The 25,082-nt window shown below is 38.5% G+C and overlaps 2 protein-coding genes and 1 long non-coding RNA gene across 3 annotated transcripts in view; 1 reads left to right on the top strand and 2 right to left on the bottom strand.

Annotated features, from left to right (window-relative positions):
• The window catches only part of pkp3a (plakophilin 3a), a 16,432-nt gene extending 11,330 nt beyond the window's left edge, over window positions 1-5,102 (bottom strand). Inside the window, exon 1 of the mRNA XM_044356905.1 lies at window positions 4,778-5,102. Within this exon, the coding sequence (XP_044212840.1) occupies window positions 4,778-4,997 (220 nt within the window). The 5' untranslated portion in view covers window positions 4,998-5,102. The remainder of the gene's footprint in view (window positions 1-4,777) is intronic.
• LOC122985933 lies at window positions 5,091-12,767 on the top strand. Its single transcript, XR_006404205.1, has 2 exons — window positions 5,091-5,176; window positions 11,778-12,767. It is a non-coding gene; the product is annotated as an uncharacterized LOC122985933 (long non-coding RNA).
• cd81b (CD81 molecule b) lies at window positions 12,626-25,082 on the bottom strand. Its single transcript, XM_044356954.1, has 8 exons — window positions 24,831-25,082; window positions 22,094-22,208; window positions 15,164-15,261; window positions 14,948-15,022; window positions 14,664-14,777; window positions 14,433-14,531; window positions 13,499-13,582; window positions 12,626-13,351 (listed from the first exon to the last, which is right to left on the bottom strand). The coding sequence occupies exons 1-8, from the start codon at window positions 24,894-24,896 to the stop codon at window positions 13,289-13,291; spliced, it is 714 nt and encodes a 237-aa protein (XP_044212889.1). The 5' UTR covers window positions 24,897-25,082; the 3' UTR covers window positions 12,626-13,288.

Below are 25,082 nucleotides of genomic sequence, written 5' to 3'. Positions count from 1 at the left end.
ATCGATAACAATGATACAATTGTATAAAAAACAGCAAATAATTTCTTATTGATAAAAAGAATAATTGTATTGCCCCCCTCCCAACAATGTTTACCCTGAATTCTTTTCTGACCTACATGTTGAACCATCTTAAAACGTCAATTCACAAAACTTAAATGTGAAAAACAATGTGTATGAACAGCAAGAAATATCACACTTTGATTTAAAATGTTGACATGTTTCTTACTTATAAGAACATTTGTCTCTTCTTGAAAAGTTTTCCAGCTAAAAAGCTCATCAGCACCTTAGGGGGAATTTCATGACTAAAACTTCCTACTTCTAAAAGTAGTAGTATCACTGTCAAATTCAGTGGGCAGTGTTTTGGCGTGTTATGTCGCAGCCATTGTTCCTGTTTCGCTTTAGTGTTTGCACGAGAAGTATTAAAAAAATATTTTATCTTTTGCAAATACAGACTTTCCATTTCTCTTTATTCTGAACTCAGTTGCTGACTGTGCTCCTGAATCAACTACTGAAAGGTTAAGTACGGACAGAAAATGTGACCAATGCCTTTTCTTTGCTTTGACAGCAATAAGAAATATAATGTGTATTTGTAATGTAATGTGTATTTCTAAAAACATTGATTAATGTTGTTTGAGTATCACATAGAAAGCAGAAAAATGTTGGCTATCCTAGTAAATGACTTAACCAGGAGAATACTGTAACCTACAGTCTTGAACATGAACACTTCTAATAGTGTTTGTTGTGTCAACTGATCATTGAGCTCTGTGACATACATAAATAATACAGCATCAAGTCAAGACTGACCTTGGAGGCGTTACTGCACATAACAACACAATCGCCGACACAATGAAAATTTAATCCTGTTTACTTTTATGAGCTCATGTTTATAAATTAAAACGTAAATTTATTTAGTCTGCTGTTATTTAATGCATTGCTATTCGTATAAGTTAATTTAAACATAATTCAGACTGACTTTCTTTTGTAGAAGACCTACCTTAAACATAGAAAAAAGTGAGAGTTAAAGAAAGAAAAAAGTCAAATTACCAAGGACAGCAAAGTGACTGTAGCTTTAATTTCGGCATGACGGTTATATCAAGATGTTATGTGGTTAATTTACAGCAATGATTTGCATGAAAGGCAGTCTCTCTGAAGACGATTCAGTTGCACACACAGTCACCAGGTCTGAGGTCTCTGGTTACCGTTCACTTTGGGAACAGTTTACATCTGACACATAAAGACTCTCGCTTTGCTTTCTCAACACAGAGTGTGTGAATGTTTTGCTCTTGTACCAGAATACAGAGTGACCTGACAGGTGAGTTGTGACTGATGGCAGACATGCAGCAAAATGTTGGCAGGAGTCATAGTTCATCCGCTCAAACACCTGGGTCGACTGGAAGCAACAAACCCTGTTAATTATATATATCTACTAACCGTGTTATTATGTTTATTTCATTTCTCATTATGTGCCAAAATATTTTCTTAGGAATCAGTTGTACAGCCTGTAATTTCCTAATTATGACTAAACAAAAAGAACAGCCAGCGTGATGATAATGTCATTCTTTTTTGCAGGTACCAAAGTACTAGAAAAATTACAATTCTGATCTAATGACGGTGCTAGATTAAAATTACAAGTCATCCTGTAAGGACAAGTCTGTCTGAGCAAAATTTCATAGAAATTTATGCAATAATTGTTGATATTTGACTAAAAAGCAAAAATGTGGAGCTAGTAGAAAAGTCACCAAAGTCTTTTGGATTCATTGTTTAGGGAACATAAATGTCTGTACAAAATTTAATAGCAATCCATCAAACATCTGTTAAATATTTCAGACACCCCTTAAGTTACAACGCTAACAAAGTAACCAGCAGTCAGTGTTTGAACACCAGTGACACCTTCGAAACACCTTTTGAATAGTCTTGCAATACCAGGCAATCAGAGATTTCCACCTGCTGAAGTCTGGGGATTTCTAAATGCTCAGTAGTTGTTTTAACAGCGGCAAAAACAGCTGCTAACAAACCTACGCCCTTTACATTTTGTCAAGGACACGCCTTAACGGAAATGATGCTCTCCCCTCATTCTCCTCCATAGTGAACTGCATGTCACCGCCCCAATATGAAGGGCCGCCCTAAAGACTTTGGATTGGTTGTGTAATGCAGGTTTTTTTTAAACTCTAATTGTTTCCACCCAGTTTTAACCTCAAAACCTGGATGATTGTCCTCTGCCTCTATGAGTGTTTAGAGAGTGTGAGTGTTTAGAGAATGACATGTGAGTGATTATTGTTAAATCCAGGCCGCACTGATTGATTCACAACAAACTGATTTATTGCTTTGAGGGAGCCCAAACACTCAATGAAGAGGCTACTGTTGTGAGACTGCAACTAAAGGTCCCAAATAAAATAATAAAGTAATCTGATGAAACATAACAATAAGATAACTTTATGTGTGTAGCCATGCTTGTATGTTTGTATGTTAAGTGTAAACAGTTGTAGGTTTTACACTTCCCATGTGAGGGGAAGGGAGAATTGAACTGTCTTCATGCTTCATTACTTTTGAGCACACACACACACACACACACACACACATACACACACAAAACCAGTTGGTATAAAGGAGAATGACTCACATGTCCCTGGCCCGGCCCCAGCCCAACCCCGGCAACACCCAACACACCTGAGAGCTTTTACAACACACAGAAAACACACCCTGCAAACCTCCATTGAGTTTTATTTTTATGTTATTGACTTCACACACACTCCTCATAAATACCATATTTTTTCCACTCTCCCTTTCTGCTAACATTCCTCCATCTACCAATTTGTCATTGTCATGAATGAACATTTGCAGGTAGCATTTAGATACAAAAGAGGAGCAGGTTATCTGAGTGTTTTCCTCACGTGTGAATTGTCTCAAAGCTCATGCACTGGTAATGAGCTTCTTGAAAGCCACAAACTGCTGGAATGGCAGCGATCCCTGTTTTTTTCTCCCTCTTCTACAGGTTGCAAAAGAGGATGAATATGACGGGAACACATTTTACAACTCTGTCTTCCACCCAGCAAAGCCCAGGGCAAAGGATGGGCACACATAACACTGTAAAACATCACACTCAGCCAAGTTTTTAATACACTGCAGCTATGTCTGACTAGTGTATTGTCAAGTGTAATAGAAACAAAAAAAGAAAGTGACCTATTTAGCAGATGTGTTACATGTCCCAAAGCATTCCAGCTATCAAAAAAGGCACGAACAGAATGTTTGCGCCGGGCTGTCGAGGCAGGTATTGTTGGCGCCTCGGGGAAATACTGAAACTAGACAAGTGAGAAAAATGCTCTTCTGATGTCACCACACAACCCAGAATATAAAGGGTCATATAAACAAGGTCTGGAGGTCAAGCTGCTCTGCCTGCTCACTGTAGTTTAGTTGAACACAGTGAATTATGGGACGTGAAAGAATGCCTTCATGCATCATGGAACAACAAGCAGGGCCAGATTTCAAATCAATTAAGTTAACTAATTCCCAACTCTCCTGGAAATCTTTCATTCCCCATGTGGGAGTCTCACCACCGCTTATATAATAATCCCATCTCAACTTTGTCTGCGTGCCAAGACGGCTCAGACAGACAACATGTGACAATACGACATCTTTGAACACAGACAACAGCTGGTTCCCATGACACTGTCATTGCCCAGGCATCTCTTGAACCCTCACCTCTTAAAGCTGAGTAAGACCTGTAACCCAATCCAACAGAGGGAGGCTTTCACCTTAGTCTGCTATCAGGGAAGTTCATGAAAGCGGCACTTGTTCGGGCCTGTTACACATTAACCCTTTCTCATGTACAGGTAGACTCCATAGTGTAGATCGCTGCACGAGGCTCCAGCATATGTTCATCTGCTACGAACCTTCAGAGCAGCTGGATGGACGAGTAACAATAAAACAGGAAGAAGCACGCACAAAAAACCCCATGCAAAAAAGTCCCCACACACCAGGCGAATTAATGCATGCACATGAAAGTAAAAGCTACTTCATTGATATGAGTCACTTTGGGAAAGTTTGAAGTGGGTTCCAATAAAATAAAGGAAAAGTTACTTTTGGTCATCTTTAGAGCTGAAACGATAGGTTAATTAATCCATTAGTCAATTAATCTGCAAATCTTTTGAAACTGGATTAATTGTTTAAGTTATTTTGTATGCCTGAAGCCTCTTAAATGCAAATATCTTTGGGTTTTCGAGTGTGGATCAGGCAAAACAAGACATTTGAAGATGTCACCATGGCTCTGGGAACTTGTGATGGGCATGTTTTGGTATTCTGAGACCAAACAATTCATCTAGAAAATAATCCGTAGAGGTGTAAATAATCTTTAATTGAAGCCCTAATAATCCTCATGTTCACAATCTATGAATATGCTTGTGTGGTGTGGTTGGGGGGGTGGCTAATATTTGAAAAACAATAACAAGACTGTAACAGTTTTATGGGATGTCCAGTATTTGGTGGTGAAGCTCCCGACTGAAGCCAAATTAAACCACCCAAGATAATAAAATTTTATTTCAGTTATATGGAGTAAGACCAACTAAAAGGGTTAAAGGAGGAACTGATAAGATAAGAGCTTTAATTCCCCTTCTCTAGGACAGACAGGTGGCCAGTTTATATAAACTCACCATTACAATACCACCTGTATTTGTCTTCCCTGAGCCTGAGGACTCACACAAGTACTGAATACTGTCCCAAAGCAGAGCATAAAACTGGTGAAGCCTTGTGAAAGTACGTAAAGAAACTTGTTGATGTTTACCTGACATCGCGTATTGTGTGGCTGATCCATTCTGACGCGGAAGTGTGGACTTCTCGGCCAGTCTCATCTGGACCTGCTGCTGGACGCGCCGCGCTCTGGCCACCTCGTCCGCAACGGAGCCGCCGTCCCCGAGCTGGATTTCGGACGGGAGCCCGTAGGTGGTGACCGAGCTGTTGGGCTGTATAGCGGACAAAAACACGTTCTCTGAGGCCATGGTCATTGTGAAAAATTTGCCGAGACGACGTCTGGACAAAAAAGTGTCGGACGCAGGTTGTTTGCGCTCTGCGTCGTGGCAGCTGAAACAGTCTAGAGGCGCACAGACACACAGTCTGTCAGAGCTGCACACAAGGAGGGTGGAGCTTCAGAAAACCGAGACCCGGGTACCTACCTGACTCACAGGTGAGCTCTTCCTTCAGATAACAATCACGTACCATCTATGTCGACTCAGACTCCCGTCAGTTGAAGTTTTTGAAAACAAATTATTATAGAGATTATGATAAGCATCGCGTCTGTCGAAAAAGATCTGAAAATGACTCATTATTATAGATAAATGAAACAATGTATTCTTTGAAACATTTTTTTTCATGTTTTTTTTTTTCGTTTTATTTTTGTTATGTAACAGAAGGCTTGGGAATCCTCCAGCAATTTTTTCTCACGTTTTCTCACTTCAGGTATAAAGATTCTGTTTTCTTTCTTGCACAACCTATTTTCATTTTAAGAGACGACTTAGAGATTGTGTGGATGTATCATTTGTATTTCTCTTGAATCGGAAGAAAGTCATTTCACTGCACCATCTTGGACCCTTTAGGCTCAGAGTTAGGTTTTAATTGTAAATCAAATCATGTAAATACAAGCAAAAAAAAATAATGATGTAATAGGGCTTGTGTGGGCATTATAACAAGCAGCGGAGGGTTATCCAGACCTTTCAAAGAAGCTTTATATGGTCAACATGAGTCATATTCAAATTGATAATGGGGTTGACTGAATGTGAGTTGTTGTTTTTTTTTTTGTCCACAGTTTACCATAAAGTTTTCATTAACTACCACCATGACGCCACATGTTTATCCAGTGTGCCAGAAATGTTTAACACAGTACAGGTTTTGTTACTGTGAGATTTGTGCAACAGATGTGATGCACTGTTGAAAAAAAATCCACCCTGCTAATACGAAGCTTGTGTTATTTTGTCCCCTACATGTTATGCACTGTGTATAATATAATACAATATATGTAATGCAGTTCAGCGCAACAATACACCAAACCACAGCTTCTACACTTTTGTGACACTTTGAACATTTTAGGTGTAAATATAAATATAGTATTTTCTGCAGGGTTTCTGTATTCCATTGAATTATATTGCACAGGTAATTGAGTCCAGCCCTCTGGATGTGTTGCATATGTAGATGTAACACTTAGAGTATGAGAATCTAAAATACATTTGACCATATCTTATGCTGGAACACAGTTTATCTACATGTTTTACACCTATTTTGGAGATTTTTATAGAAATTTAAAACATATAAATATATTGGTATATAGTATGATTTCTGATGCTGCTATTACCTAAATATATTTTTATATAATAATTAGATTAATACACATATATCTCATTAAGTTTATGCTTTAGCAGTAAACACCTTTGACCTCCGAGTAGTCAGAGAGTTTTGTCCATGATGTTTTCGCAAATTGACATGATATTTAGTTCAGTCTTGAAAATGACATTAAGTAGGAATAGTGGTAAAGGTGTGGTGCCGTCTCACTCTATCATTTAGTTGGTGCAACACCTACGTTTTATTCGCACCTGTGAGTCAGTGTATTCAATGATAAATTGATATAAAGTGTGGGAATACTACGTCTTGCATGCTGCGTGTCTGTAGTGGCCTCCTGTCTGGATGTAGACTATAGGCCAGAGGGTAGAATAATCACTGTTGTACCAAAGTACAATAATAAACATCTCCACTATAATTGCTTTATTTTTTGGACTCCTCATGGCCTTCCTTTGTTTAAATACAGAAACAATAGGAAAAACAAGACTGTTGCCCGTCTAAAAGGTTTTTCAATCAACCAATCATTTTCCTTTTAGGACAGCAGAGGATTTAATTTCCCCAAAGCAGATCAAAGTCAATCAGTTTACACTGAACTGGATGCAGTAGGAGATCTATGGAGACATGACTGTCTCCCTCCTCTTTTCTCAGCTTATCAGCTCATTACCTGAGAAATCACCTTTTACTGCAGCTTTTGTGTAAATATTAAAACACACTACTCCTTCCCAATCTGTTCACATTGACTCCACCTTCAGGAAATTTGTATGTAGACACTATAAATCACAGCTTCACATTCACAGACACTTAATGTTAAAATGGTGAAAAACATTCTCAGTGAAATAAATGTTACTTTATAATCCAAATAGCAATAAAGGACATTATTCTGGTATAAATATCTATTCATAAATTTTGACTTACCATTACCATTGAGGCTGAGTTGATTCTGGATGTTCTCTGTGATGTTGTGTACCTGCTCGTCTAACCAAGTGATTTGATCTAGCGAGATATTAGTAAGTATTAAAAGCTATAGACTATGGCAACAGTTACCGCCCTGAATACAATTCTTTTTTTTTCCATTGTAGGTAAGTACAAGGCATACACAAACAGAGAGATGAGTCAGTGAGGAGAGTATGACACAACAGGGTGTGTTACTTTAACACAGGGGCAACCAGACAGTTAGTTGGATGGTGACATAAAGAACAAGTTTGTAAAAAAAAAAAGACAGAAAAAGTATATTTAGCTCTTTAGCACATCTGTTGCTCTTTTACTGAGGTTGAACGTCTTTCTGAGAAGTGAAGGGGGTTTTTTGTACTGTAGATTTGTTCACTACAGTGTTTAATTCAACATCAGTACTGTTTTTTTTTTTAAGGATGTTGCAACATTTTGTCGATGAATCACTTAGTCAGCACAGCGGTGTATTGGAGCAGCTGTATTACTGAATTCCCAGCCTAGTTCAGACATATTGAGTGACAGAAACCAGCCTCAAGCTTACTGACTCAGGGCAATGTGTGTGTGTGTGTGCGTCAGAGAGAGTGATTCCATGAGATAGTGAGAGTGACACCCTTGTCATACCGTCTCAAGCATCATAAGCCAACTGTAGTAAAAAATCACATGCTTGCCCAGTGAAGATAGAGGTGACCAGTGGTGGAAAGGTACTAAGTATATTTAGTCAAGTACTGTATTTGAGTACAATTTTGAGGTACATGTACTTTACTAGACTATTTCCATTTATGCTACTTTATACTTCCACTCCACTACAGTTCAGAGGAAAATATTGTACTTTCTACTCCACTACATTTATTTGACAGCTTCAGTTACTTTTCAGATGCAGATTTGACACAATGGATAATATAACAAGCTTTTAAAATACAAAACATTGTTAAAGATGAAACCAGTGGTTTCCAAACTTTTTGGCTTTTGACATCTTACATAAAGCAGTGTGTAGTCGGGGTCACATTTCAGATGTCTATGAGTTGTTAACAGCTCCGCCAAATAGTGATTTTTACCTCTAAACTTCTCACATGGTTTAATTTCAATAAATGTTCAAATGATTCAATATTTCACCCAAAATCAAAGATTAGAGAAAAAGTTCAAAAACTGAAAACAGATTTGTGTTTCAGATCTTTGTTTTTTCTTCTTTCCTCTCCCATTAATCATCTCACGACCCCTCAGATTTATCTGGTGACCCTTTGAAGAGGTCCGACCCCTAGGTTGGGAACCACTGGATTAAACCAGTTCAAACTAGCTAACTGTTTATAAAGTAGTTGAAATTAGCTCCACCTCCAGCAGCTACAACAGCAACATGCTGCTTACACACTGATGCTTCAGTATTAATAATCTAATGATGTCATATATAATAATATATCAGTCAGCGGGACGAAATGAGTACTTTTACTTTAATATTTTAAGTACTTAAGTTGGATTTTTCATGCAGGACTTTATGTATAATGGAGTATTTTTACATTGCTGTATTGGTACTTTTACTTAAGTAAAAGATCAGAATACTTCTTCCACCACTGTAGACAACAAACAGCAATAAATACATTCGAGGAAAATGTTGCTCTCTTGTAGATTGTCAGCTATATGGGACATGAATACTACTCTAATGTCTGTCTGTTAAATATAAAGCTAACATTACAGCAGGAGCTGGTTAACTAGTTCAGCATAAAGACAGGAAATGGGAGTAAACAGGTAGCCTGGTTCTGTCCACAGGTAACACAATCTGCCTACCAGCACCTGTAGCTCACTAATTATGTTATATCTTGTTTCTTCTATTCATAAAAAAGCCAATTTGTTGTTTGTTTCACTGAATGTTTCTTGGCTGGGACCAGTAACTTCCTGAAGTCTGTGCTGGTTTCCTAGCAACTGCTCTCAGTAAACAAATAATAAAGTGATAACAAACTTCTCATAACTTTCTGCCAAACACTTAAAGAGAGACAAGCATATTTCCCAGAGGGTTGAACTACTTTAAAAAAACATAACAAAAGTAAAAGTACATTTTAAGCTGACTCTTGAAAACTTAAATAGTAACATTTGCTGGATCTGTGCATAGACAGGAAGCTTTAATTAGAGGATCTCAGGTCTCTGGCAGTGTGGCATGGGCAGAGGTGGAGGAAGTACTCAGATCCTTTACGTAAGTAAAAATACCAATACAGCAAGTACATAGGTATTAGCAGCAAAATGTACTTAAAGTAAAAGTAGTGTTTTGTCCCTCTGACTGATATATTATTATATATGACATCATTAGATTATTAATACTGAAGCATCAGTGTGTAAGAAGCATGTTACTGTTGTAGCTGCTGGAGGTGGAGCTAGTTTCAACTACTGTATATACAGTCAGTTTAGTCCAGTGGCTCTCAACCTAGGGATCAGGCCCCTTAAAAGGGTCACCAGATAAATCTGAGGGGTCGTGAGATGATTAATGTTAGAGGAAAGAAGAAACAACAAACTTCTGATACACAAATCTGTTTTCAGTTTTGGGACTTTTTCCTCTAATGTTTTGGGACTTTGGGACTTTTTCCTCTATGATTTTTGGTGAAATATTGGATCATTTTAACATTTACTGAAATGAAACCATGTGAGAAGTTTAGAGGGAAAAATCACTATTTGGTGGAGCTGTTAATAACTCATAGACATCTGAAATGTGACCCGACTACACACTGCTTTTTGTAAGACATCAAAAGCCAAAAAGGTTGGAAACCACTGGTTTCATCTTTAACAATGTGTTGTATTTTAAAAGTTTGTTATATTATCTATGGTGTCAAATCTTCATCTGAAAAGTAACTAAAGCTGTCAAATAAATGTAGTGGAGTAGAAAGTACAATATTTTCCATCTGAAAAGAGAAGTGGAAGTATAAAGTAGCATCAAATGGAAATACTCAAGAAAAGTACAAGTACCTCAAAATTGTACTCAAATACAGTACTTGAGTAAATGTACTTAGTTACTTTCCACCAGTGGGCATGGGAACAGAAATTCTGAAATGTAAGTGGGGGCCAGGCCATGTAACACTGCTAAAACTACCATTACGGTTGACCTAGCCATGGAAAACTAATTTCTATGGATAACAGGGAACCATTATAGGGAAACAAGAATGGGGACAATATGATCCCTCTTATTTGACCCTCTTAAGACCTTCACTTTAGCATTCTGACCTATTTAGAGACAGATATAGAAGTCTGAGTAAAAAAAGTTTTACAGTAATTAAGGTAGGAGGATAAGGTATGAATGAAATTGTTAATTGTTATTGTCAAACTTCAATGCTGAATCAAGCTTAACTCCAAGATTTACAACCCATATGTGACTGAACATTTCACTCTAAAAGCTTGGACATGCTCCACTCTTCTGAAGACTTCCTGTAAGATTTAGGAGGCTGGCTGCAGGGATTTGCTTTCTTTCAGCCAGAGGAGCATCTGTGACTGAGCATCAGGTACTAATGTGGGGTGATATGGCCTGACTCGCAGTCTGCGTTCTGATTCATCCCAAAGGTGCTGGATAGGGTAGAGTTCAGGGCTTAGTGGAGGCCAGTCAGGTTCTTCCACACCAAACCCATTTCTGTACATATTTTGCTTTGTGCAAAGGGGTGTTTTCATGTTGAAACAGGAAAGGGGCTTGCCAAAACCGTTGCCATAATATTGTCTCAATATTTTCTGTGATTGTATACTGTAGCATTAAGATTAACCTTTATTGGAATTAAGGGGCTCAAACCATAAAAAAACAAAACATCAAAACCAGACCAAAAGTACATAGAAATACATCAGCATTACTGACCACATACTTTTGGCCATATATGGTAACGTAAATAAAATAAAACAATAGCACCAAATTTAAGAGATCCATTCAGAGATCCGGTGTAGATATAGTAGACCACCAAATACGGTAAAACCCTAATTTGAATGTACACTCAGTAGTCAGTTTATTAGGTACACCTGGCTAAAACTAATGCAGTCTAATCCAACAGCCCTGCGATAAACTCTACCTTCATTGAGGTTATAATGTTCAGTTTTTGTTGTGTTAATTCAACTTTTTGGTCATTTTGGAGGCTGTAGTTTGTGGTGCAGTTAAAATGCATTGTGTTACACACAAAGGTGTTTCTAATATTATGTGACTGGTTACTGAAATGAAACATGACGACAGAAGCCACTGTGTGAAATACACAAGCTGTCTTTGTCATATTCATATCATATGTGTGTTTTATTTTTTCTTATCTTGTTCAGGATCTTGCACAACAACTCTATTACAGTTTAATACAAATCAACAGTGTTGTCATTAAAATATCTTTTCATCAACCACAAAACACAAAGTGTTTGAGCTGGGTGGGCTTCCACACGCGCTGTGTTCTCTGAAGAGAAACTTTACCTGTCGGCAGGATAAACACTCACTGTGTACTGGGTGTGTCTGCTGCACACTGTGCCAGAAATACAAGTCAGTTGACTTTTTAATGTATTCCACTGTTCTGCAGACTGTGCTGATCTAGCATCGAGGTGTTGATATCAGACTGCCCCCCTGTGGTGATACAAGGCAAATACTGTAAGTGAACCACCAAGCTGTGAGCTGTGATTGTTGTTGTGATTGGGTGGCTTACTGTAAACTGGAAGGCTGTTACAGTACACATATCAAAGACAAACACTGAGCCCAGCCCTACATTCAAACAAACTCCCAGTGCACATTTTAATTGCAGATTTGGATGTTTATGATGGATGATTTGGACTTGGATCCCTGCCTCAAACTGTGCAATGTTTCAAAGTTTGTACACTTTACTCCTTAACACCAACTGTGTATTGCAGTGGTTCCCAATGTGGGGGTCAGGACCCCTACAAGGAGTCACAAAATGAATCTAGTGAGTCATGAACTGATTTCCCAGGTGGGAAATAAGAAAATTAAATTCTGGTGCACAAAATATTTTTATTTTTCTCTGTTGTGTGCTTGTTTTTGCAAAATACAGTCATTTTACCTCTTCAGGCCTCTAAGAATTAGTCAAATGAAATAATCTGAGAAGTGAATATCCCTCTTTGAATTGACTACTCATAATTTATAGACATGCCACTTGTGAAAAAGGGTTGCATGTGGCTAACAATAAGCACACTGAGGAAGGGCTTGGCCCGAAATGTATGTGCATTAAATAATATTTCTGCGAGTATGCAGAACTTTTAATTTGTCTTATGTATTGCTTTAGCACCTGTGCATTTCATAGAAGAAGAAGAGAGTTGAGTGCATATCTCCATATTTAAGGGCAAAATTGCTTCATCTTAAGGGGCCACAAGCTAAAAAAAAGTTGATAACGGCGTAGTGTGTGCTCCACCAAAAACGTACAAGACAGATGACATAGTTTATTATCATCATTAAAACAGGTTGAGTAAGAAGACTGTTTTTATCATTATTAAAGGAGATGAGTTTCACAGGTTAATATAGGTCATAAGGCAGCATGAAGATGGTTCATTAGACACAAAGACACACAGCTGACTAAAAACACATAAGTCGACTACTTTCTGATAATAAGACAATAAGACAGTACGTTACCCTGGACCACTGAATCCCTGCTGCTTAAATTATATAACACTGGCACACTGCAGGGAGACACATCACAAACAAACAGGGAATACATGGACTCTCTTAAGTGTTATTAACATATGATAAGTATATATACAATTTATACATCCATGAAAATGGCATTAAGTTCAACGACTTCAGAGAAATAATTCACAACATACTGTAGCTATAAAGGATTCATATAAAGTTCTATGATAAATACAGAAAATCTGCCTGATAGAAACTAAATCATAGTGTAAGAAACATGAGTGGTGATAGATTAGCAACATTAAAGGCTAATTGCATTTTCTAGTCTAAAATAAAAGGAGAGATATCCATCTTGCTGTGTTCTAACCATAAGAAAGAGGTACTACTGCAGAAGCACAAAATAAAATAATGCCATCATAGGCTGATGTGGACCATTGTTTTCCATTAGCTGGACTCTTAGTACACTGGGCTGTTGCGGATCCCACAGCAGAGCACCATGGTGAAGATCATCTCGAAGATCTAATTGGGAAAAAGGACACAACAGTTCAGGTATCTGTGTCGTTATCAGAGGTGACAAAAGCAGGAGTTGAAGGGACATGTTGGCCATGCTGCGTAAAATATCCATCTGCATTTCCCACAGGCCCTCCCCTTCATTCTGACACTCACCATGATGACAGCAACCACCAAAGCAGCCAGACCAATCAGGTAGAGCTTCTCTGAGAACAGCTCGATCAGTTTATCATGACAGCTCTGGGAGGAGACAGAGGGAGAGTAAAGACGTCAGTCATGCCAACATGATGAATGAGAAATATTTAATCCTCTACACTGTACACACACTCTAATGGATTACATGTAATGGAGAGCTGCGTCAGCTGTCAAAACAAGGTGCTGAGTATCTGGCTCTGACTGCACAATTCTGAATAATTAATTACATCAGCAACATAACTCTTACTAAAATCAATCAGTGATGCAGTCATTCATCAGAAATGAAGTTTGTTTTTTGTAATCCACTTTCTCTTTTCTGAGCAGAAAAGTCTGACTCAGAATGACTCAGTCTAACTACAGCTTCACATCTGGGTGTATCTCTACTAACAAGTATTGTCTACTAAGCCAGGTACAGCCCTACATAGTTTATTCCTCTGTGTCACAGACCTTCATTGTTGTCCAGAAACAACATAAAAAACACATCAATGAGCCACACTGTGGGTTACTCAATCCCACATTCACCATCCTGCTGCTGTAAATGCTCACTAGAGCATCAAATGTGTATTAATATGCTGCTGAAAATAATCCCAGAGAAAAGCAACATTTACTCCTGTTTGAGTAATGTTTGCTAAATACTGCAGTTTCCAGCTGTTTTAGGTCTCCAGTAGAAACAAATGGGCTTCCCATGAACAGGGTAGAAAACTCCAAAGTATCAAACACATTATTGGTTTTGGTCTTTTTTCGGTATTTGTTGATGGCAAGAAAAATATAGATTCAATTACAATTTAATTGAATCTATATTTTTTAATGGATGGTCAATAAAGCCAATAAAACATTTCTACCAACATTGTAGCCTAAAACTAAGTATTTACAATTATTTTTTCTAAGAACTTACCTGAGGTTTCAGCAAATCTTCTGGAGACTTTTGAGGACACAAGGCACTGACGACTTGTTGGAAGAGAACCGTGTCATCTCCTTTACCACAGCAGTCGAGCTGAAGAGAAGAAACAAGAGGTCACTCTCTCAACAAACGCATTATCAAAATATACAGTTTATTACATCCCTTAAATACATTTAAAAACCAGAGATGTTTACTTATACCATAAGATTTTCCAATATGACGTACCGTAGTGTGGAAAGCATGCAGCACTGCGATGGCAGAGTCTTTACTGGGAGTCCCTGACACGTCCACAGCCTTGATGTACGCAGAGTCGTAGAAGTTGATCAGCTCTTTGGAGATCTGTGGACAGTTGGGAGTCAGGCAGGTTGTTTCAGAGTCATAACAACAAACAGAACGGGTTGGAGGTGCAGGTGGAAAATCAATGCAAACATCAAACATTTAGTGCTGCAGTGAAACATCCACTTGGTTTATGTATGTGTGTGTGTGTGTGTGTGTGTGGCAATGCTTACTGTGTCTCTGTTCATGAAACCCCAGATGGCTGCGGCCACTTCGCAGGCAAAGAGGATCACCAAAAAGAAAAAGAACTACACAAAGAAAGCAGGGTAAACTATATGAACCTCAGAGTGATAGATTTAATTAATGAATCAATTTAAATAGAAAAATAATTCCTGCAAGATAAAACTCACAGGGCAGGAACAAAAAAGTAAAAAAAAAAAGACACTCACTGTCCCCAACAGGCACTGAGACTCCTGAATGGCTCCGTAACAACCGAGGAAGCCAACAAGCATCATCACAGCTCCAACAGCTATCAGTATGTACACACCTATAAACACAGAGACGACATGAGATGATACACGTGGTCATCATCAGCACCACTAGAGGGCGGCAGTGACAGAGCAGTGTGTGTGTGTCTGCTGCCCATTCATTGATCCACACATTGTTTGGTAATGAACTTCCTGCATGTTTCTCTTGCTTTCCCTGTAAGGTGACATGACATTATTGACATCCTGGAGATAAACAGCTCCCAGATCCTGTTAGAGAGGGGAGGAGTTGACGCCGTTCAGCTGCCAGGCCAGGAAATGCCTTCAAGACACCCCCAACCCCCCACAAACCCTTCTCTGCGCTGACCCCTGACCCCAACCATTATCCTTCCGCAGGAAACAGAGGGACCATGTGAACACAGAGTCACCAACACACACACACACACACACACACAGTAGTGTTTCCGTCACTTCAGAGGATGTTATATTAACTTACATTCATTTCCTGGAGACTTATCCGAACCTTAACCCTAACCACCACATGCCTAACCCTAACCCTAACCCTAAATGTGCCTTAACCTTAAACCAAGTCTTCACCCTAAAATTAATGATTTACGTTAAAAGGACTTGCTTTTTGTCCCCAAAACGGTGGCGAGTCCCCACAACATGAATGTGTAAACAGATTTACATCAACACAACATGAGGAATACCTGGACCACACACATTCACACACACCTATGTGTAATTAAACTGATATAGAGATGAGCCTAAAACCATTTATAGTGAGAGTTCAAGTAATGTATTAACCTTAAAAAAAAATTTTTTTGGCCATTATCCAATGGTTATGACAAAAATACACTATTTACACTACTTTTAATGGCAATCACAAATGTGCAACAGGCACCAGAGCAGGTATCATGTTGCAGGAAAAAGTCGATGAATAGCAATAACGCTCCACTTACAGCAGAGGTCTGGGTTATGTTTTATGCAGCTTAAAGCAAATGCTTTGCACACAGAATGAAAATGCAAAACAAACAAACAAAAAAAACTGTTGTGCTAGTTTTTATGGTGAGTTTGATTTAGAGTACATGCCAGCTCTTGGTAACATGAAAGCATTAATTAATAGATTATAAAGGGTATTGTAACATCAGCTGTAAGCTGTTCTAAATGCATTTGTCACTGATATGAAACAATTAAAAGTTGCTGAGTTGCTAATTTTTTTTAAAGATCTTTTAAAAATCCAATAACACACAGTTTTAATTATTGTATTATTAGAGGTGGAAAAAGATACTTTAACAGATATTTTACTTAAACAAAAGCAGCAATAACATATTATAAAAGTAAAAAGTAAAAGTACATAAGTATCATTAGCAAAATGCAGGATAGCCCTTTTCATAATATTATATAATCATATGTGTTATTTTATTATTGGTTTTACTGATGTGTAACAATGTATAAATAGTATTTTAATGGTGCTGTAAGTCAATGTGAAGCCAAACTTTATATAAACTACTTTTTATACTATTTGGTAGTTAAATCTGAAAGAATGCTTCATATTTTATTAGCTTAGCTGCAACATAACTAGTAACTTGAATTGTCAAATAAATATAGTAGAGTAAAAAGTGCAGTATTTCCCTCTTAAATGTAGAATGTGGCATAAAAGGTAAAACAAAGTTGTTGTTATTTTTTTAAAGTACAGTACAATATTAAAACTGTATGTGAGTGCAGCAGTAAATGTACTTATTTACATTCCACCACTATTGGTTAAATTTGATAATTCATTCTCACAAATCATACTGGAAATCTGTAGAGCATATAACACTTTCTTCTTTTTATTTTCAGTCAAACTTTATTTAACCAGGATGGTCTCTTGAGTTCAAGAATCTCTTTTTGGAGAGAGTCCTGGCAAAAATGGAAGCAATTATGTTACACGAACCAACAGAGAAACAAGAATTCACAGACGGCAGAGGGAGGACAGGGAGAAAGACTCAAACTTAAAACACAAATGTTTTGTGCTACAGTATTGTGAGAATAAATGAGAGGAAATTACAAGTAAGTCAAACAATTTTCAGCAACTGACAAAAGACACTCACCTCTAGGTCCATTTAACTGCTCTGATGCTTTTTATTAGGGCTGCAACTAGTAATTATTTTCATTGTCAGGTTTATCATTGTTTTGTCTGACTCACACTCAGAGGAAAGCAACAATTCATCACTAATGTTTGTGAAGAATTTGTCTAAAATAGTAGCCGATTACTTTTCTATTAATCAACTAATTGTTCCAGCTCTACTTTTGATCATATCACATGATCTTCATCAGCAGATAGAGTTTGCACAGTTGTTATGGGAATCGTTGATGTTCAAATTTCCACTTTTCTGTCTGAGGCCTTCTCAACTTTCTGGATCTCCTGCTGATGAAGAAGATCATGTGGTCTGATTGAAAGTTTCAAATAGAACCGAACAGCCACAAAATGGCCCTTTTTATGCTGACCTTGTTTTGTGGAGGTCAAGACTGAACTTTAAAATTTTCAGTAAAGTTGTTTTATTGTGTGTATAAGGAAACCGACATACAAATTCATGTGATCGTTCCTTTTTTTGTTTGGTTTTTGTTTTGTTTTAATCAGCGTCATTACAGGAAAGGTTGGTGCAGTTGAGGTTAGAGGTTGGGTGGCTCTGCTCCAACAGGAATTAGTAAACATGATTAAGCTGCATAAATAAAACCTGCCTGCGGGAGATAAAGTTCCAGTTTGTTTGAGAATAATCAAATGACTTCCATTTATCCCCCACACCTCAGCAGTTCCTCGGCAACCTTTGCCCTTTACCTCTAACAGCAGTCAAACTATAACGCTCAACTGTAACACTAAAACCCATTGAAAAGTAGAATCCTTTTAACCAGACTGTGTGGGAGCAGCCTGTTTCTGGATTTTCTATTCTTACACACACATGAACGAAACACACACAAGCCTCTAATGTAGCCTGGCAGAGCTGTCTAAAAGGGACAGGCAGACCCAGTAAGAGACTCTGACACTGTTGTGTTTGCAGACCTCGAACACCTCACACTGTACCTCAAATATTACACACAACCTTTCCCTGTATTTCCATCTAAACTCTCTCTATCTCAACCCAACACCCCCCTCTTTTACCCCCCAACCCCAAAACCCCTCTTTCAGGACTTGATGTTTTTGTTGTAGCGAGAAACGGCTACCAGGGCCAGTAACCCGGCAATGCGGCAAAGCAGGCATTATTTCCACTGCCTGCCATTACTATGACAACACCCTTTGAGGTTTGAAGGCTATTGAGATTCTAAGGGAGACAGGCAATTTTATACCACCGGGGAAGTTCATTTATTTCTTGTCTCCAAGTGTAATCTCAAGAGGGGGAAGAAAGGGAGGCGAACACCAGCTAAAAGCCCCACTTGGACTTCTCCCTTCTTTTTTCATCCACCATTGCTGTGAAGACATGTCCACACTGTCGGGGCTTGACACCTAAAAACTGAGATGAGGCCAATCATACTGTGTGTCAGTGGACACGTGACGAAATGAAACATTAAAAGGGGTCCATATATAAACCTCTCCCTCTGTCATCTTGTTAACAGAAATATGTTGGAGCAAAGGGGAGAGAGCAGATTATATCTTTAACTGTCCTACTGCAGTGAATATTAGCAGTACTGAGTTTAAGTTACACAATTTGTTTGTGGCCTACCTTACACAAGCATCAAAATGAGTCAATATGAGGATAGTTAAAGTGTTAAAGTGTAAATGTTTTACAGAGACAGTTCAACATTTTGAGAGACATGCTGATTCACCAAAAGATGAGAAGATTGACATCACTGTCTGTCCGACAAATATGAAGCCTGGAGGCAGGAAGCAGTTAGCTTAGCCTCACATAAAGACTACAATACACGGGGGAACAGTTGGGAAGTGGTCTCCTCAATATAAGTGAAAATAGAAACTCAGGACTCTCCCAGATAATGTAATGATCCTACAGGCTAATATTGTGACCACCAATTTACATTATTTCAACTTCTTTTCTGAAAAATAACATTTTGCCTATGGTTTTGGCATTGCGGACGGCCAAGAATACTACAATAGCCATGAGCCTTGGCTGCTGATGCTATGGAGAAGAAGCAAAGTGCATAAATAAGAGTATTCAAAACGCTTCATGGCTGAAGTTGTAAACAATAGCCATAGTTGCTGAATTCACTCAGAAGTGATGCAGAAAATAAAAGTAAACTGATTGACTCTGTAGATTGTACATCAAATTGTGAATAACGTAATGTTGTTTACGGGAAAAAAGTTTCAGAACCAGGGGTGCTCGGAATACCTCCTCCCACTTCGCAATTCTATGATATCCGCCTTCCAGTACCTCTAAAGCTCACTAATTAACACGTTATATCGTGTCTATCTAATCATCTTGTGGCTCCAGCTTGATCTTTAACAGAAAAATATGAGAGTGGTATCAACCTTCTCATCTAACTCTCGGAAAGAAAACTAATATGCAAATTTTTCAAAGTTTTGAACCATTCCATTAAATGTCTGTTGAAGAGTAAAAATCATTTGAAGTGTTAGTTGGCATGCAGAGACTGAACGCAGCTGCATTATCAGATGAAGAGTACGAGAAAGAAGCATTTTAATTGTAAGCTGAAGTGCAGCAAAGAAAGCACTTAGGATGGAAGCTGAAATACCAGATGTAGTTCAAGTGTTTGCAGCTGAAGTTACGGTTGGTATGTAAGCACTGGCAACAGTTGAAATGCACAAATGTAAGAGCCAAAAGAAGTTGCATTTTAATATAAATAAATAAAAAATTTATATTCTAAACTCTCATTTACACACACAGTGAGAGAGGTGGAAGCCACAGTGTGAGTCTTTGGTTTGAACTTAAATAAACAACTTTATTACTGAAAAAAATACAGCAAATATGGTTGAAATGACTAAGAGTTTAAATCCCAGCAGACTTTGTTATTGACATTTTCATGCAGGAGAAATTTCCTGTTTAGACAAAGCGAATAAAGTATCAACAGAGCAGGTTTCAGTAACTGTGAGGCTTTCCTCTTGCAATACTCCTGCAATTTCATATATCAACATTCATTTCGCCTTCCTTACAGCCTGCTTTCCTACAATGTAAGCTTCTCATTTCGTTCTTTTAGTTATGAAATAATGCAGAAAAGCTTTTTAGGCCGAGACTCTGCATTATACATACGGTGTAAAGCAACTGAAACATCTTGTCATGTTGTGTAACAAAATCTGTCACACTCCTATAGTACACGAGGCTGTAGCACCAGCCAGACCAGACTACTGGCTGCTGCCACCAATAATGATTTCAGGCACTGGTTATGGGGTAGGAGAATATGTATTTTCAGCCTTACATAAATACCACTTTGGTGTGCCAGCATGCTAAAAACATCCACTCCAAACTCTAATTTGAGGGGTAATGTCCAGATGTACAAGGTAATTTGAATTATGCAAGGGCGTATGTTCAAGGGAGGGGAAAAAAAAGAAACAATCCTTTGATCTCGCTTGGGTGGGCCTCTCTTGCCGCCCTGCCTTTAAAATCACGAGTGTGCCTTTTCTCTATAAAAAGCATGGGCTTGACTTCGCTCTGTATACTTACTGAGGGGTAAGTATGGGAGAGCAGCAGCAGCCCAAATGTAAATTAATGGGCTCACTGGAGTTCACCACCACAACAAACCCAGACGATGGACCTTTGAAATGTTAAAATCATATCATGTATTGTAGGTTTTAGGGCCAGCTTGTAGATTGCTGAGGGCAGTGAACGAAACATAATGGGGATTTGTGCCTTTAGTTCAGGCACATATTCCTGATCCTGTGGTTTGGTTGAACCTGCAGGACTTTTACAAAGATATACAAAGAAAACGCTGCTCTGCATTACTCCTGAAATACTTCAAAGTATGAGCAACAGAAGGAACATGATGGCTTTATTTGTGCTCCATGCTCACAGACCGTTTTCTACAGTGCCCACATATGTCTCAACATCTGTCTCAAACATCTGGCCTCTCTCTTGACAGAGTTTTGAGGCTGCGGCTTTTTCAGGAAGACAGGACTTTGGGTGTTCAGATAAATATGTACATATATCTAAGGTAGATAACATTACCTATGCTGTCATCAATATCAGAATGACAGCTGAGTAAAAACATGTAGGTTCAGATGCTGGCTGTTTCATTCTTAAGTCATGCTGTGGATTGACGCAGGTCCTGTTTCCTGGTCTTTTCTGAGAGGTCAGTGCTCTGTCTATTTCTGTACATACTACATACTGGCATGGTCCCAGCTGAGTGTGAAACACAGGTTTTTCTGTGAATTAGTTCACTTTGTCTGTTAACAGTGCTTTCCTATCATGTGTAGAACAAGGTATGAGGACAGAAACACTGAATAACTAGTCCTAACAAGGAGGAAATAGGTGGGACAAAAGATGATGACTGAGCAACTTATAGGGGTGGATCACAAACACATCCGTACAACATAGTGCAATTTAATAAAGTAGGCCTGCAATAAACACTACTTTTGTGGAGACTGTAATGCTAAATCTAACTTTGTTGACACACATTTATGGTAATTTTTGAATGCGTAGTATGTTGCATTATCATAGTTGATTGTATTATCTTGTAAAATGTGACTGTTATGCTCAAATCGAGGCAAAACCAAGTGCGGTGTATTAACAGCTGTCCCAAACTTCAAAGAATTAAATGATATGATGACAAAATTTAAACTAAAACGACTGATGAAGCCACAAAGCTGAAGCACAATTTTATTAATCTGCACAATTATCAATGACAAACTAATAATACAGATATAACGTAGTTCTGTGTGGGGAAACACTTGTTCTATAAATGAAACAGTGGTATGATAGTGAAGCTCTACTGTTGATGGTGGATACTCACTGATATAAAAGGTGCCCGGTGCCTGGTGGCCTTCAAACTGAAGTACGAGGAGGCTGCTGGTTTGACTATCATGGCGGAGCCACAGGGCCACTCCTAAGATCACACCTCCGGCCAACTGTCGCAGAGAGAAAAAAGGTTTTAATTATTCTCTGTCATGTTTCTTTACGTTGATGAAATCTTGTCATAGATCAGAACCATTAGAAATGTCTGAAATAAAAGACAGATGTTAGCATAAATATTAAAACAAACTTGTAGTTATCAATTATTCAGACTTTATAAAAAGACCCATCAAGGTTTTTTTTATATGACCACATAAGAGAGTGTCGTGACATCTGAGATGGCACGAAGCTCTACTCTCCTATGATCACATCAAGTAAAGTCAAATCAAGTTTATTTATATACTGTAGCACATTTCATACGACAGGCATAGACTCAATGTACTTCAAGATAAAAAGCAAAAAAAAGATCATACATGACAAAAACATATAAGATAAGAAGCTATAACAATAAAACAGGAATAAGATAAGAAAGTTATTATTATTATTAAAAGGGAATAATAATACTGATTCTAAGATTAAAGTTTTACCTGTGAACCACATACTTTAAACCTAACTAAACCCTTGCAAAAATAGATGTTTTTAGTCTGCTTTTAAAAGAAGACACTGTTGTAGTTCATGTGGTAGAGGATTCCAGAGAGTAGGACCATAATGACTGAAGGCACCATAAGCGGATGTAGGATTTATTCTAGGTATAGTGAAGAGACCTTTGCTTGATGATCTAAGGGATCTGTCCAGTGTGACTCAGTGAGCATGTCAAGGAACTAAGCCATTCATAGATTTCAAAACAATAAGAAGTATTTTAAAATCAATTCTTTGTTTTACTGGGAGCCAGTAAAGAGAAGTTAAAATAGGCTACAGCATTCTGAATGAGCTTTGTCAGTCCGGCAAAAAGTGCATTACAGTGATCTAGTCTATTAGAAATAAATGCATGAATCAGCTTTTCAGAGTGTGACAGGAAGCATCTAACTTTAGATATATTTCTGAAATGATAAAAGGCAGTCTTGGAGATATTAGATATGTGCTTTTGGAAGTTAAGATCAGCATCCAAAATCGTACCCAAGTTTTTGGCGTGCTCACAAGGTTCTACCGACTGTGGAATTAACAACAGTGAATCTGGTGCCTCAAAGCCTTGGGACCACCTAAAAGACTTTCTGTTTTGTCCTCATTTTGCTGTAAAAAATCAGTGTCGGAACCTTTCTGCTAATGTTTCTCCCTCTGTGTGTTCAGCTCCGCCATCAGGCAGTGAACTCTCCAATGTCCTTTAAGAGAAGTGACGAAAGGAAATCCTGACACCTCAGTGACCTTTGGGCACAGACAGCGCCCTCACAACACTGTTTAAGGCCAGCTCAAGAACTTTGTTATTCAACTGTAGTTGAACAACAAATTGTTTTTATCAGATCTAGTGCAGTCTATTGTTCCTGTGCTGATATTTTTTTTCTTTTTCTTTATGCCATTGTTTATAATAAGATATCTGCACATTTAGGGCCATAACCGCTCTCCATTGTTCTACAAGAAACAGGAAACTAAATCCTCGACATGAAAAATAGCAAAACGAGGAAGAGACAACTCAGAGTTTTCACAACAGGCAAACCCAACAGAGGAAACACTCAATCAAGTGCGGTGTGTCCAGGATATGGTGACTTTGTGCTTTCCTAAAAAAAGACAACTGTTCTGTTGAGACAAACCAAATGGAAGTTCACAAACAAGCGATCAGTTCTGACTGTGCAAGGCCAAGGAGTGAACCCATGACGTGGATGACACATCTGTAGGAAGTCTGATGTGATGTAATGAAGTGTAAAAGGCAGACAGCTGTGTGAAGCTACACTGGCAAATACCTTATTTCACAAACAACTTTTCAGAAAACAAGCTTTGCATAATGAATGTACAATACCTCAAAAAGGCATCACCAGTTTATATGTTTCCTGAGCTCTTTAAAAGTTCAAAGGCACCAAATGCTGCAGTCTGGTGACCAGGTAGGAACAAAGGAAATGTCAGAGAGAAAACAGCTCTCCCCTCCCCCAGAAACTCTGCTAGCTCTGTTCAATCTCTCTTTTAAGTGTGTTTAATCTGGGGAGAACCAGTCTCCCTGAAACGGCAAGAAATCATCCATCACTAATGTTTTTTTTCAGTATTTCCCCCTTAACGGTCCCAGAAATCAGACCTTTCTGTTCATGATTAATATGAACAGGAGTGAATTCAATAAAATAAAGCAGAGTTTGATGTGAGACATGCTGAAGAGAGAATGCAGAATTATCCTGGTGAGAAGACAGAGGAGACAGGAGTCCACCCAGCCTGAAGTGCTCCCCTCTCCTTCTCTTCCAGCCACCTTGAACTGGTGCTCAGTCATGCAGAAAATAATTGTTGGTGAAGGGTAAGAGCACTTCAGCTCTGCCTGCCATGGCCAAGGTTTTGTGTGCTGTGGCTCCTTTATTGATGCTGCCCCCCTTTAAAAGACTGAGCAACTTAATTAACACTGCAGGGCGGGAAACTCAGTGCATCTACTCCCGGCTTGATCATTCATGAATTATGCTTGTATAAGCCCAGAGCGACACAGATGTGTAAATCTGCAGCTGTTAGGCCGCTCAAACAAACACAAAGCAGGCGAAAGTTTGCCACTAAAACATTCAAAGGCGTGCAAATCCAAAAATCAGCTTAAGAGTAAAATGTGTTCAACTCACCCAGAAAATAAAATTAAAGAAGAATAACATATATTTAATGCATTGCGTGCAGCCTGTCACCGCCATGTTGCCAGTTTGTTATCAGCTCGTCCTTTTACCCAAATCAAACTATTTGTGAGGCAAGTCTACGGTCCGGGGTATCACACAGTCTCTGCCAGAGGGTTGAGTTTATTCAGTCGGTTGGGGTATAAACGCTTCTATGCTGCAAACTCCTCCTTTATAATCAGGAGTGAAAACCGAGACGGGGAACTG

This window comes from Thunnus albacares, chromosome 7 (assembly GCF_914725855.1).
Source record: "Thunnus albacares chromosome 7, fThuAlb1.1, whole genome shotgun sequence".
Taxonomy (NCBI): Eukaryota; Metazoa; Chordata; class Actinopteri; order Scombriformes; family Scombridae; genus Thunnus; species Thunnus albacares.
This window is presented reverse-complemented; position numbering and strand designations above follow the sequence as displayed.